The sequence below is a fragment of the Vicia villosa genome, linkage group LG7 (assembly GCF_029867415.1).
Source record: "Vicia villosa cultivar HV-30 ecotype Madison, WI linkage group LG7, Vvil1.0, whole genome shotgun sequence".
Taxonomy (NCBI): domain Eukaryota; kingdom Viridiplantae; phylum Streptophyta; class Magnoliopsida; order Fabales; family Fabaceae; genus Vicia; species Vicia villosa.
In genome coordinates this window covers 79493448-79509726 of record NC_081186.1, presented here as the reverse complement: position 1 = coordinate 79509726, position 16279 = coordinate 79493448, and the positions used below count along the sequence as shown (strand labels likewise).

Genomic DNA, 16279 nt, shown 5'->3' with positions numbered 1-16279 from the left:
AATGATATGCTTATGATGCAAACATGTGGCACACAAAAACAAATCAAACAATAGCCTTAGGTTTAAAGGCTTGCATGGAGCTGATAGGTGATACCCTCCCCACTGAAGTTGAGTTGGTTAAAACCTGTCCTAGAATAGCATTCGGGTTCTATGATCCTTGGAAGTAACATCTCAATACGGCGCTCGATCGGCCGATCAAAATATTCCTCGAGGATAACTAACTTCGATCAATTTCAAAGCTAGCCACTTAATAGGCCACAAGTCAAGTTCAACTAAAAAGGTTCTAAGACAAATTAGTGTTTAATGACATTTCGGAAGCCTAATATACTCCTTGATCGTTTTCAAGATACATCAGTATAAACCAAAGTGTCGCACTAACGATGACTACCAGCTCAACCGTATCGGTACATGCCGTACAGTTTCCTTGGTCTAATGTCATATACTTAAGGTATCTCGAGATTCGGGTTAGAATCTTTCACACAAGCAAAATACCCAAGCAAACCTGTGAAAAATAGAGCAATCAAGTCAATCAATTGAAAACATCGAAGTGATCTATTCTCTTAAGGTAACCCCTTTTGAAAACATTTTGTTTTTGAAAGTATCTCCCCAGCAGAGTCGCCAGTTCTGTGGACCTCCGATTTTTTTTAATACCGGGCCATACCTCTGATCTGTAGAGATACGTGAACTGACTCTTTTTTGTCGCTTAATGCTTTCGCATTTTTTGAAAATATCACAGAGTCGCCACCGACCTTTTATTTTATCCAATTAAGGAAAGGTTTATAAAAGAAACAGAAAAAAGACCTTTAAGAAATTCTGGGTAAGGGGGTAGGTTATACAAAGGGAAGGTGTTAGCACCCTTTGTATCCATGGTTATCCATGGGCTCTTAAGTTTGCTTAGCTCACTTGTTTTTCGATCACTTTTCAATTGCTCTGAAATTGCTCATATGTGGTTTCAAATACCTTTGTAATTTGAATTTTGTAATGATCCGTGTGTGGATGTATACAAAATGCTTGTTTATCTTTCGAAAGATGTTTTGAAAAGAACGTTAACTTTGTAATAATCCGTGTTTGGATGTATACAAAATATTGTCTTTTGGAAAGTTTTGAAAAAACAACAGTGTATGAGAATTTTGTTTGTTTTGTTTTGAGCAAGCAAACTAGGAGGTCTACCCTGAGTTGTAAGGTCTTTATCCTGTTTCCTTTAAAAATCTATCCTTTCACCGGATATAAAAGCAAGGTTCGATTTTGTACTCAAAACAGTTGAATTTGACTTTGATTTTGAAAGATTGTAAAAGGATTACCTGAAGAGGTGCAAATGTGATTGTGATTGGATTCAGATATTTATCTTTGAAGTTAGTGATCTAACGGTTCAATTTTATCTTTGACATACACGCAGTTTATATGTGCTATAAATTAAAGTGCGGAAATGTAAAGTGCGGAAAGTAAATCTACGCTATTACATCGATTGTGCGGGAAATGTAAACTAGCCTATTTACATGAATTTGACATCCTATACATTTATCTAGGAATTTAAATTGCAAGAAAAATAAAAGGGCATGTTTTTGGATTTTTATGATTTATTTTAATCATAATTAATGCATGATTAATTAAATTAAAATGAAGAAAAAAAAATGGAAATAGATTTAAACCTAGAAATTAAGTTTAAAATATGTACAAAATATTTGTTAATTAATTTTAAAACAAAACTAATTTTTTTGGAATTTTTGAAATTGATTTGAAATTGATTTAAGTTAATTAAAACATAATTATGCCAATAATTATACAAATAATTAAAACTTAAAAAGAAAATTATTCAAAATATGTACAAAATTAGTTTATAATATATAAACAATATTTAATATAAAGAACAATTTTTTTTATGATTTTTTGATTGGTTAGAATAATTAAAAAGCAAATATATAAATATATACTAATTAATTATGCAAAATATTGAAATTTTGAAGAAAAATAAAATATTTTTATTTCATAAAATAGTATATTATTTTAGAAGTTTAAAAATATTTTTTGTGTATTTTTTGGATTTTTTAAAACTATTTTTAATTAATTTAACAAAGAAATTAAAATAAAATAGAAAATAAAATAGAAAATAAAAGGATACTGATCCTGTGTGGTATGCATGTGAGTCCATGGTATGGATTGCTTGATATGGTGCGTTGGATTGATGATTAGATACATCTAGTGGCTCAGATTGAAGAGTGCATGATGTAATGATGGGATTGCATGCACTGAATTCAAAGGAATTCAAACTTCTGATGGGGTCCACATGCGCCAAAACTAGCCAATAGGGAAGTAGGATCAGGCCACGCGTGCAGTCAAACGTTCAACTATACTATTCACCTTCTTCTTCCTTTTTCCTACGGATTTTGCTGCGGATTTAGCAGCCAAATTACCTGCGGATTTTGCTTGCTTTTTCCATGCTTTTAGGAACCTGCAAAAACGTGAGAGGAAATCAACAAGAACAACCCAGATCCACTAAATGGCATGCTGGGAGTTCATTGGTGGTGTTAGTTTCATTGTTAGAGCGTTGTAACCATGGGTTCGATGAAGTTGAAGTTTGAACACGCATGAGCACTTGTTAATGGCATGGGGTGATTCTCACGTGGGAGCTAGCATGTTAGGGCCCAGATATACCTTATGGGACCTCATGAACACGTTAGAGTGATTAGACTACATTGATATTGATTAGGTAGATGAAAACGAAAAATTGATTATGTATGAATATGAAGAACACTATGCACGTATTATAACTCTTATAGGACAATATTATGAGTTCATTCTTACTCTATACCACCTTAGAGGATGATTGAAAGTGATTATGTGTATTGATATTGATTAGAATATGGAATTCGAAAATTACAAAGTGTATGGAAATTTTGAGAATTTTTGTGAGGTTTCTTGCTATACTCTTGCTATATTTCGTGGGTGTCCTTGTTGTTGATGTATTCCACTTCTTTTATAGGCCAAAGGCTGCTTGGAAGTGAAGCAAAGAGCATTGATTGCTTTGTTGAAAGTTTGATTTTTAAATATTAAAATTCTTTGAAAACTTGACCAAGTCTTGCTCTCCTTCAATGCACTTGCCTTGTACTTCATTTGGCTGCAGAAAAATGGAGATTCTTTGATGAGTCATGCTTGAATTGTAAGCTACCATTTATCCATGCATTTTCCTTTTAATTTTAATCTTAAAATAAGATAAAATCATGCAAAAAATGGATAAAAAAGGTATGGGCTTAGTCTTGGTCGTGGGAGGCCCATAACATCATGGAAATGATGTTTGAATGCTGAAAACTTGGCCCGATTTGGAAAAAATACATTTTTGAGCAATGTTGATTTCATGCATTTTCCCAAAATTTAGCCAACTTCAACAAGGTGTAAATCCTTCAATTTTTGTCATATGAAGGAGTTCTTGCACTTTTTGGAAACCTCAAAGAGTCCTCTAACCAATGTCTTTGGTCTCATGTCAAAATGATTTTTGAAGCTCCTTGTGTGTCCTTTTGAAAAAAGTGTCTTTTTGTTGACTTTGAAAATGACCTGTAATGTCTTTGATCATATTTTTCAAATGGTGAATCCAATGACCATGGGATCAATGGCATTTGAAATATAATTGAATTTCCTTCAAAACAAGCTTTGGTTTGAATTTTTTGGATGAAGGATGAGAGAGTTATGATCAGTCAAAGTTGAGTTGACTTTTCAGGCAAAAACCCTAATTTTGAATCTTAGGGTTTTGTTGATTTTTGATCTTTCCTTGATGAATTATGATCATCCAATGATCAAATGATGAATCCTTTGACAAAATATGGACTTTGACAAAAAATTTCATTTTTGACTGTCTGTTGACTTTTTGGTCAAACGGGTCGTCTGTTGACTGTTTGAGCTGCTGACGGTGCGTCTGAGTGAATTGAAGTTTGAAAATTTGTATGATGGTACTTTGAGATATATGGATGTGTATGAAATCCATTTGAGCTCTCAAAAACTTGTTGCTCCTGTAAAAACAAGAAAAACCCTGATTAGGGACTGTTTGTGTAGGAGACAGTTAAGCGTACCTGATTTTTTGTGCAGTGTTGAGTCTCTGCTAATCGCGTGATATTCAGAAAACTTCTTGAACAAAAATCTTGGAATTTTGAATTGTGAAAGATTGATTTGATTGATGGTACAAAACACTGAGAATTGTACTGCCAGCAGTTTGGCTGTCAACTGACTGTTCAGGTATTGATGTAGCAGTTAGAGTGAAAAATCAACAGTCAAAGTTAATTTTTTTTTTTTGTTGTTTTTTTTTTGTTTTTGTTTTATGTAAAAAATGAAAGTTTATTTACTTGACTTGTTAGAAAAACACAGACATAATAAATAACTAATATTTACGGTATGCGGGCAAAATTACCGATAATAACCCTGAAAATCATTTAATGCACAGAAATAAGAATATTTGACTGGCAGAAAACACACAAAATATTATCTTAGTAATTAAGCAATATTATGACAAATAGTACAACATTTAATACTGACAGTACAAATATCACATACTATATTGAACAGTACGACGAATAAACGGTACATTTAAGAAATAAGAAATACGGCAAATTTTAAGAATGACGATTAATGACCCATGCTATGAACAATAACATGTAGATGATTGGGAGTGCAACAATTGCAGGTCCACACTCCTCAGGACTGTGCAGGCAGAAGAAAGTCATGATCACCGTAGCAATGGTGATGACTGTAAGAAACAGTGTCTCTATCCACTTTGCCATTCTTGTCAGGGAAGAAGAGAAAATAGATATGAGATAGGAATTTGAAAGATGAGTTGGAATTTGATGTGAGATTTTATGAAAGAAAATGAGAGGTATTTATAGAATGGAAAGAAGGATAGAGACGTTGGGGAATGATGTGATTCCGTACAAAAGGAAAATTTGAGTGGAAGTAAGATTTGAAAGAAAGTGTATGATAGTGTTGAAAAAAGAGAGATTTGATTTTTGAAAAAGAGATTTGAAAAGATTTTTGCAAATAATGGAATATAGTACAAAAATTAGTGGGAAACAAAAGATAATAATAATCTACTTGTTACCAGTACAGTCTGAGTTTCCTGATTCTGCGCCTGCAAAAAGATTTAACTCTGTACCAATTGTGTCAGTACTATTTATCTGTAAATAAATAAATAGCATGTGTGAAGTAATAAACAGTATTTGGCGTTTGCGTAAGAATAAATTCAACTGCAAGCCAAATTACTGTATACGAAAAATTCTAAAAACTAAGTGTTTCATATGTTAGGATATTTGTTGAAATAATCCATGATTATATGAGACCCTTAATTTTCAGATTGGAGTTTTCTTGAAAAATATGTGGGCAAATTTTGGGGTATAACACTTCCCCAAAAGGACCTAACCAAACAATTTTCACCTTGATTAATTTTTGTCTCTAGCAGCAACCACAAGTTAACACGATCCGCTAGTAGTTTTTCATGCAGAAATTCTTTCTTGATAGAACTTTCAATCCCCCTAATGATGTAGGACATAAAATTCATTTTGCAACCTTGGTTTCAGCATCCTTCCATAACTTTCTAAAATCTTCAATTTGCTCCTACCTTTTAATCTTTGATACATACACTTCATCATTGTCTCCGCCTTGAATTCCCAGGTTTGATGCCTTTCTCCAGACCTTTGAAGCCACTGAATCATCTTCGTTCCTCCAAAATTTTCCATTGCCTATGGCTATGTCCCTGCCTGATGTGGATTCATAACAAAGCGCCATTCAGCTTGAATATATCAGAAGAGTGATGGGAAATTTGAGAAGATTGAGAGTGATTAGTGTAACATCGTAAACCTCAAACACTTATTTAATAAAAATACAAAATAATTTTCTCAAAAACGCACTACAACAAATAACGCTTTTTATGACGAAAATTTCACCTCTTATTAAAAAACCATAGACGCATCACATTTTTTAAGTTTTTTTTAAAATACAATATATTCCCTCAATTTTACTGAAAACCCGAGGGGTAAAGTATTTAGAGGACACGCCTTCGAATCCCAGAAACTACTCCCTCCGTCCCACAATGAGTGACTCATTTGGAATAAAATGATGTCCCAAAATGAATGACTCATTTAAATTTCCAATACACTTTTTCCAATTCTACCCTTTAATTAATAAAAATTTCACAATTTCCAACACATGATAAGGGTACTATAGTAAAAACAATATTCTTTTATTTTTATACACTTTTCTTAATCTGTGTGAAATGGTGTGCTGGGTCACTCATTGTGGGACGGAGGGAGTACATTTTAAAATTTTAAACTTTTTATGACTTATTACCTCGGTTTTACTGAAAATCGATGAATAAAGTATTTAGAGGATACATCTTCGAATCCCAACAACTATATTTTATAGAGCAGAAGCTATTCTTCATCGTGTTCAACAATACATGCATGCATTACTATTATCCATTGTGTAAAAGAGTGAATTAAATTATAAAATTTTACATTAAAGAGACAATACATAGTCGACGAGATTCCTGAGCCACCTAATGGCCGAGAGTCTTCGTTGAAATGCCCAACAATAAAGGAATGACTAAAGAAGTGAATAAATCAAACACTCATAATGTCATGAATTTTGATCGTAATAGATTCTATTTCATGGCCGTTGAAAAAATTAACTGGAACAATGGTCGGCAAATAAGCACTTTCAACATTGACCTTAAGAAAAATGGTGCGATTGTGGGAAATTCGGCGTTTCATTTACCTTGCTCACATGTCAGCGGAACATGTTCTTGTATATATACGCCATGACTACTCCAAGCACATACCAAATGTATTCAAATTTCTTAACGTATTTAAAGTCTACAAGGAAAGCTTCATAGGACTTCCCCCAAGAAGATAATTGGCCACAATATGAAGGATTTACTCTTTCCCAAGATGAATCTATGTGAAGGAAAAAGAAAGAAACGCCAAATCATACTTGGATTAGAACAAAAATGGACGATGATAAGGAAGAAAAAAGGTGTGGAATTTGTCGTGAAATTGGCCATATGAGTAAAAAAATGCCCAAATGTTACAGGTCTGTCAAGATGATTATGTTTGTTTTTTAGTCTATCTTTTCTAAAGTTTTTAGTTATCCCGTGTAATATTCTTGGAGCAAACACTACGTAATATATTTAATATTAAAAAATTGTGATTACAAATTAAAGTTGCATCAAATTAATTCTAACATACATCTTAATAAACTAATCAACAATATTCTAAATGTTTCTCAATGACAACAACCAAAGCGAGAGGATCTTCAACTCTTCTGTTCATTTCTCCTCTATGAGTTTCGAACATGCAATAAACATCTAAATTATTTTGAATGTGGATCAAATAATATAGATACGTATCATATGGGCTATCATCCATTAGAGTTATGTATGTACAATGATATTATACTTTTCTCACCTTTCTAAGTTCACCACCCAACTGTCGAAAACTTGTGTTAATGACTATAATCATTTTATTATCATACTCATAAAACACAATATCCCATACAAACTGGTTACAAATTAATATCTGCTAAGTGAGATGAATAATGCTTATGTCAATCCGCTATTTGTAGAAAATCACCACACAAACCATAGCACTTTCATTGGACATGAGTTTACTAAGAAGGACAACCCTCGGTCAATGGATAATTATTATAACATTCATTATATTTAAAAAATTAATGTAAAAAAACTTAATTAATTAAAAAATATTATTATATTAATTAAAAGATATAACTTTATTCAATAAAATATAAAAAAAAAAGAAAGAAAAAAACTAAAAAAAAACTAATGATGAGTGGCTGAGGGTTGCCTACAAATTAGGGGTGAACATGAATTAACCACCCAACACTAACCGACCGAAGGCAAATTTTAGCAATGAGTCTGGTTAGTTCGGGTGAACAGGTTGGACGAGTGGTTTAAGTGGGTAGTGTAGGGTAAGTTTGGTTGGGTTCAGTTGAATTTATTGGGCCCGTCGAAATCCGAACCCGACCGATTTTATTTTATTACTATTGTAATATTAATTCTTCTACCCCCTTCCAATCCAACATTCACTAAATATGTTAGGCCCAATCACAACCTAACTATCCCAATCCAACTCTAACGTTAAAACATAACATTAACGTTAAATTCATCTCAACATTCATAATTTTCGTTTTGTAATATGCATCATAGGGTAGACTGAAACTTCATATCGAACTGGAGTGCCTACTTCCTCTCAGACCCATTCACAACCTTCTTATTGTGCTTGAAACAACCAACCACTTTTTGAAGCCATGAATAACACAACCAACCAATTTTTAAAAGAATATTAATTCAGCCATGCACATCAAATTTGGGTAAGATTATCAATACAGATTCAACACGATATCATATTAATTTAGCAATTTGAGTGAGTGGTTCCTTGAATAATTGTGGTAATTTTCAAGTTTTAGTGTGAAGCATCACAACAATAATGTATGGTGTGAAGATCTTGCTATTCTCTGATGGTAAGCGTCACTGTATCACTATAATTTTTCAGGTTTTGGTGTAAAGCACCACTTCAAGTAGATTTTTGATGTAATTTAGGAAGTATTTTTCTTGATGTAGTAAGCAATTATAAAAATATTTATCTGACCAAGTCTTTTTTAATTATATAATTGTAGTTGATTCTTGGTGCAATTGAGTAAGTGGGTGGAATATATATATTGGCACTTCTGACCATGGGAATGCACAATATATTCGTTTTGATGCTGTTGGAACTGTAAAGAAAATATCTCAATGATTTAATGCATGACAGTGTGAGCCCTTTCAACTTATTGATTTTTTCAGGTTTATCTCATTTAAAACATCTCATTGATATTAGTGAATATGAACTCTTGTTTTTCAAAAACCAAAATGAATATGATATTAGTGCTCTTTTAACTTACTAGTTTTATTTAATGCAGAGAAATGTGTTATCCTATTGTGAATGAGATAATTGAGCGATGTGGGAAATTTTATATAATTTATTCCATTACAAACTCATTTGGTATACCTTGTTCCTAATTTTTGCTCTGTTGTTATTTAAGGCATTTTGCTTGAAAGTATTGTGTTATGTTGGAAACTCATTAGGCATTTTCTTCTTTTTCTGAATATGTTGAAAATGTTTTCTCATGGGAATACAATCTCTATATAGGTTGGCATAAATGCGACATTAAGAAATATGATTGAAGATGACACATGTATGATACTGACAAAGGAAGTGATTGGCTAGGTATAAATTGTAAGTAAAGTGTTCATTGTCGCAAATATACTTCCAAGTAGAAATTTGTTTTCTGTTAAAATGATCTACCTAAACAAAAAAATAAAGATATGCCTTGTAAGATATGTCTTGTGGTTGTTTACCTAAAAAAAAGCTTGTCAATTTTCTATTTGAAATTATGCTTTAGCAATTTTGAGGAAAAAATTCTTAAGTTGCTTATCCATTGAGCTTTTTCTTTTGAAATATTTTTATTTTTCTAGGTCTTAAAGCTAGCTCTATAATTTAAAGGTGATCAGGATGCCATCCTATATATGTTGAACTAGGTGCTGGAAGTTTGATGGACAACAGTTATAATTTATAATTTATGTTGGCTGTTTTATTTTATCTTGGCTTGTTATGTTACTTTATTTATGAATTCGCAATGAATTTCATTTAATGTGTGTTGGATGATGGACAACAATATTAGTTGATCCTTAAAATATCAGTATATTAGGTTTAATTTTTATTGATCCTTAGAAGGATGAACTAAAATGGCTCAACGATTCTCAGAAGGATGAACTAGAATGGCTAAAAATAAACCATTTTTGTAAATAATTACTGCCTATCTTATTTAAATAATCATTCATTTTTTATAAAAAATTAGTTATTTTTGCCATTTTAAAATTAAAATAAAATTCAGTTTGTAATTGGATTTGAAATTTGAGTGACCCAGTTAGTTTCTTGTTAATCAAAATTTAAAAAATATAAACAAAATTTATTAAATTTATTATTTGGGGTGAATTTTTTTATTGGCCCAACAACAAATAGAATCCGAAATAAATCAGTCCAGTTATCCGAACCATTTCAACTCGAATCCGAAGAAAAAAATGGTTTTTAATATGATTAAAATTGAACCTATTTTGAGTCCGAATCTGAACCGATCAAAATCGATGTTCACCCCTACTACTAGAGCTGTCAAAATGGGCTCAGCCCATCGGGCCGGCCCATAAACCCACTAATTAGCGCGGGTCGGACTGCAAAAATACCTTAAAAAACACGACCCTATCTTTTTGGGCCAGCCCATCGGGCCTATGTTTTTCATGGGTCGGGCCAAGCGGGCTTCGAGCTGGCCCATTAAAAAAAGATTTTGGTAAATTTTGGGAAAAAAAGATTGAGATAAGATATGATTGTATAAATGTGTTTTCAAGTAATAAAGAAAAGTTAAAGATGATGAAGATATATTTTCAAGATGATGTGATCAAGGAAATGGTTGTGAGATGAAGATGAATTTTGATAAGTATTGGCGATAATATTAAGTTACTTTACACTTTTACATGGATGTTTTTGTGGTATTCATATATATTTATGGATGAATATTTTAAACATCACTTATCTAAGTTTATGATGACTTTCTACTTATGTTAAGTAGCTTTTATCCATTACATTCTTTTTATAAAATTAAAACTATAATATTGAAATACGGGCCGGGCTAACCCATCGGGCTTCATGGGCCTTTGATAGATGGCCGGACTCAATTTATGTAGCCCATTAAGCAATCGGGCTGGACCGGACCAGCCCATTTAAACACACAGGCCCACCGGACCGAAGCGGGCTGGGCCGGACCGGCCCATTTGACAGCTCTACCTACTACACGTTTACTCCCAGGATACCTTGTCCAATGAGTGGTTGAAGTTTTTAAAAAAGTAGGTCATGTTTATTTTTTTTATAAAACTAGGGTATATTAGGCATTTTATTTCAAAAGTAGGATATGTTGGACAAAAAGTCAATAAGCTCAAAAAATTACTTAAGAGGATATAAAATAGCATCTTTATTATTTAGGGTTAAATATATTTTTGGTCCCTATAAATATCTCAATTTTGGCTTTTAGTCCCTATAAAAAATATATTGACTTTTAGTCCTTATAAAATTACTTTTGTACTCACTTTTGGTCCCTCTACAGAGATCAAAAGTGAGTGCAAAAGTAATTTTATAAGGATTAAAAGTCAATATATTTCTTATAAGGACTAAAAGCCGTTTTGGGTAATTTTATAGGGACTAAAAACATATTTAACTCTATTATTTATAATACTAAAGTGTTTCTAAAATCAATCAAATATCATCTTTATGATACACGCCCAATCTATTTTAAAACAGATTTGTGTAAGTGTTAACTTTTTAATCATACAAGTAAAACAATTTAAATATATGAATTTAAATTTTTTAGATTTTGTGTGTTTGAGGAAGAAATAAGACAACCAATACTCCAAAAATGATTTTTAGAACCTGATTTTTTGTCACTAAATCAGTCACAATTTAAGTTGTATGTTACACATCATATATTGTCTTTCTAACAGAAATTATTAACATGATACTTTTTAAAAAATTAAAAGATTAAATGGTCTTTTCTTTATAATTAAAAAACAAAAATGAAATATAAATACAATTACAAGACAAAAAAAATATAAAAATAAAAAACAACTAAGGATGGATGAATACATATTGATATACATTCTCGAAATTTTCATATAATATTATCTTTCATGTTAATTATTTTAGGACAAAACTTAGGTACAATTCTTTAGGTGTGGTTTTTATTATTTTTCAATGAAAATATGACAAGTGTATAATTTCTTCTTACACGTATGCAAATTTTTCATATTTTCACTCACTAAATCATATTTATGAATATTTGTCATATTTTCATTAAAAAATAATAAGATCCACACCTAAAGAATTGTAACTAAGTTTTGTCCATATTTTAACCTCAAACACTTTTTCTTTGTGGTTAAAGAAAGTCTACTATAATATAAAATAATTTTATACTCTTTTATTCATATATTCATATTGTAGGAATTCAACATTCATTTCCGTCCTAACATATAATTAATGGCATAATTACAATTTTAGTCCTTCTTTTTCTATTTTAAAATCTAAAATTTTAGCTTTTTTGTTTTAGTTTTTTTTTAGGATTTTGGTCCCTTACAAATTCAAAGACAATTTTTAGTGAAATGAAACTCACATTGATGACATGTTCAATATGAATCTTAAATAAAATTAGCTTTTTTTAATAATTCTCTCCTAAACTCGCAATGACACAACATCAATGAGTGTCATTTCATTTAGAACTAGTAGAAGACCCGTGCCTTCGCACGGGTGCCTTCATTTATATCTTAGATGTTGATCACTTCAAAAATAAGTAATATGGTGATAGTGACTCGTGCATCCGCAAATATAAATTCATTTATATTTTAAATCATTTTATAAGGCGTGATCACTTCAAAAAAAATAGTATTCTGTTGATGGTGACTCGTGCATCAGCACAGATAAATTCATTCATATCTTATGATTATTTGATAAGGCATAATCACTTAAAAAAACCTAGTATTATAATGCTAGTGACTCGTGAAATTAAAAATTTAATTATTTTTAATAATGTATTGCAATCGAATATTTATTTATTTACTATTAATATTATTATAATATAAATAATTATCATATAAAATACAATTAAATGCAAATCTAAATTTGAAATGAATATTTAATTTTAAAATAAATAATAATTATTATATAGAATCAATTGCATTAACCAAGTACAATTGAGACCAAAAATGTAATTAAACAAAAATAATGGGTCAATTGGTCAATGTCTTGATAATTAAACAAATTAAACAAAAGATTGTACAAACACAACTGATTTTCTTTCACCATGAAATTGTCTCAACTTCCATGAAATTCTAAATTCAACAAAAAAAAAAACTAATTTGTGTATAATAATAAGATACCTAATAGAAAGAGTGGTATTCCAACAATTATAGGTCCCCATTGATCTATTGATCTATTAGCAATCTAATGTATACCAAAGGATGGAAGCTCAGCAAGTAGTTCCACAAAAAATTTGTTTATACTTTTATATATTATTTGAAAGGGGCAAAAGGTATATAAGATTAAATAAGTCATCATGAATGTCTATAAAAACCATTACATATTGTTTATCCTGCTAGTGATTAAAAACAGGTCCTAAGAACAACAAAACTGAACTCGACCCTTATCACATAAAATACCACCTAAACTAACTATTAACTACCCAACCATTACATATACCACATTCACCATGAAAATAGCAACTAAAAAACAACAAAAAAAAAAAAACAAATCACCAAAACCAGTAAAACAGAACACCACTTTACAAACTTTTGCAATACTGTTGAAACTATCCTGCTCATTACCCGAAACAGAACTGCAAGCATCCGAAACTTACTAAAATTTGACGCGTACGATGATAGCTAATAGGGCGAGAAAATTCCAAGAGAATGACCAGAAAAAGAATAAACGGCCAAGATGAACCCGAGATTAACAACAACACCAAGCTGCTACCTTAACACCCACACAACGGCCTAGACAGCCACTCAAACTCATCAAAATAATGCAGCCTCCAGCAATAAAACATAGGCAAGCAATTGGCAACAATTATATTTTTATATATTGTAGCACCTACAAAAAATTAACAGATAATATTATTATAAATATATATACATATCAAAACGGTATAGTATGAAAAAAAGTAAATTTTGTTTTGGAAGCTGCACACGGAAGGAAATATTTTCTACCAAGATAATATAAACCAAAGTACAAATCAGAACTGAGATTAGTCAAATCTTTATTGAATTGCCATGAAATTCTCAATTCAATCAAAAAGACTAATTTGTGTATGATCAAATGGTATTTGAGGACATGAATTAACTAAACTATAAGCATTACCTCAGCAAGTTTGATAGAATCACATCTAAATTGAGCATGGAGATTTGTTTCTATACCACGACCGTGTCATAAGAAATGTGAGTGTTTAAACAACCTACTCCAAAATTAATACAACCTAACGATCTAGTAAGTGTTATGAAATGGAAGTATTTTACCTTCATCCAAGTTAAACCACTATTATATATAGAGATCAAGGAAGCAGATCAACAAAGAAAAACATAGCTTCATATCATTCCCATTTTCCATGGGCATAATAAAGACAAAGGTATGTGATTGGTGAGAAAAACATACCAACAGAATCAAGTGATGGTGCAACAAAGTTCATATTTACCACTGAACAATACACTTAATAAACAACAATATTTTTATAGCCTTACATAGTTATGAGGACCAATACTAAATAAGCAGAGTTTAGCACTTTGTCTGTCATAACAAAAAACAATAGAAACAATTAGGGGCTGCTAAGTTATGATAACAGTAGAAACAATTAAGGGTTGCTGCTTAAGTTTCACCCGGTTTGCAGCTGCTTCTAGAGTAACATGATCTCCCCACTCTCCTGGTCTATTGTTACACAAAAGCAAAATATCAAATTAGTGTTACCATCAATATTTTGCTCTCCAATGAAATCAATGTAAAATTAATTACCAACTAATATCTAATCTTTTCATCTGCTCGCCTTTAAAACTGCAGCCCATCCTAAGCATATGTCCCCCTCCCGGAAGCTCTACCAAACAAATCCCACAAAGTGCTTCTTCTTCTGGACAATCCTCAGAAGCATCTTTAGAGTGCTTAGTTTTAACATGCTTAACTTCTTATAATTTTCCTTTACAGATATGAACAGATTGGAACTTAACAACCTCAACTGCAACTTGAGCAACAGTTAGAACAACTTCAGCTAAAGCAATAAGACCAAAATATTGAAAAACTGCAATTAAAAAATAATGAAACTTAATAAAACTGCATGGCTGTTGTGAACAGAAGTTTACATTAGAGCATAACTCTAGTAAAAAAATAGTTATGCAGAATTTAATCATTAGGTAACAATCTTCTCATAATGAAGATCTTTGGCATGCCGAAAATAGTTGCCAACTTATAAAGGCCATCACCAGGGATGTGAATAGCTCCAAACCTACAACTTTGGGAAGATGCCACCCCAATCCACGTCTCAAATAGCTGCAGAAGACACAATAAACAGAACATAAACGTCTCAACAGCTGCAAAAGTAATGTCTTTGTCGTTTTCCACAAATGCTGCAAGAATGAACAAACAGATCTGTCATCATTGTTCAACTAAGTCAATAAAAACACATAAAGAATGTCATAATCCTCACTGTTAAGTAGTACAACCAACATTTACAGCATATAGAGTGACCTTCATAATACACACCTCCTCTAGAAAACCATCATCAGGGCAAACAAATTCACAACTCTGCTTAAACAATTCAAGGGCGTCTGCAGCAAATAAGAACAAAGAAAAATAAACACTTAATTTAAGATGTTGGGAATGTCACTATAAACACTTAAACATTAGCTATATATTTAAATCCTACACATCAATAAATCAAGAGAAAACATCAAAGATGGGAAAGTGAGTTTTAACCTCTAGGATAAATAATATTCATCTATGAGCCACAACTGTCCCTGAACTGATTGGAGTTCCTGGAAATACATATGTATGGTGATGAACATAACAGAAAACCACAAATGCAAAATAAATATGATAAAAACATAAAGAAAAAACACTAAAAGAATCACCATGATAAAAGCACTAAAATCATAAACAATGCTCACCACATGTAAATCTTTCGAAAAGATTTGTTGTTTACTTTCTTCTTTCTTCTGAAATCAAAACCCCTAAAAAAACACCAGAAATTAGAAGAAGCAAACAAAAAATTAAATCATAACACCGTAGATCTAAAAATACGAAGGAGTGCAAATGAAAAAAATAAAAATGAAATCAAAACTCTAAAAAAATGAGAAGGAGTGAAAAAGATTGAAATAAAGAAGAATTTCTAAGATATCATAGAATCATAGAATCGTAGACAAAGATTGACATGGTTGCTTCAGCAGCGGCGGAAAGAGAGAGGGTTTGAAGGGAAAAGATTGAATTGGCTAGGGTTTGAAAGGAAAACGGAAAGGAGAAAAGAGAAAATAGTGAGAGAGAAGGAAAAGGTTACCAGAAGAAAGAGAAGGGAAAAATACCTATGCAAGTGCAATAGATGATTAAACTAACCAATGAGAACGCATGGAGTAATTTTTATTTTGTTAATTACTTGAATAACCTTTAGCAAGGGCAAA

General features: G+C 31.5%; 1 protein-coding gene across 9 annotated transcripts; it reads right to left on the bottom strand.

Annotated features, from left to right (window-relative positions):
• Nucleotides 1-12908: 12908 nt before the first annotated feature.
• On the bottom strand, nucleotides 12909-16178 carry LOC131620947 (uncharacterized). 9 transcript variants are annotated; one of them, XR_009289379.1, is made up of 7 exons: nucleotides 15773-16178; nucleotides 15582-15640; nucleotides 15369-15433; nucleotides 14628-15232; nucleotides 14495-14543; nucleotides 14360-14405; nucleotides 12914-13715 (listed from the first exon to the last, which is right to left on the bottom strand). XR_009289379.1 is itself a non-coding variant. In XM_058892143.1 (5 exons), the coding sequence occupies exons 2-5, from the start codon at nucleotides 15601-15603 to the stop codon at nucleotides 14795-14797; spliced, it is 321 nt and encodes a 106-aa protein (XP_058748126.1). In that variant the 5' UTR covers nucleotides 15604-15640; nucleotides 15737-16178; the 3' UTR covers nucleotides 12909-14794. The 9 variants fall into 9 exon arrangements, 2 of the variants coding, with proteins under 2 accessions (XP_058748126.1, XP_058748125.1); XM_058892143.1 differs by having other exon boundaries at nucleotides 12909-14907; nucleotides 15112-15232; nucleotides 15737-16178; XR_009289378.1 differs by having other exon boundaries at nucleotides 12910-14844; nucleotides 15112-15232.
• Nucleotides 16179-16279: the final 101 nt, after the last annotated feature.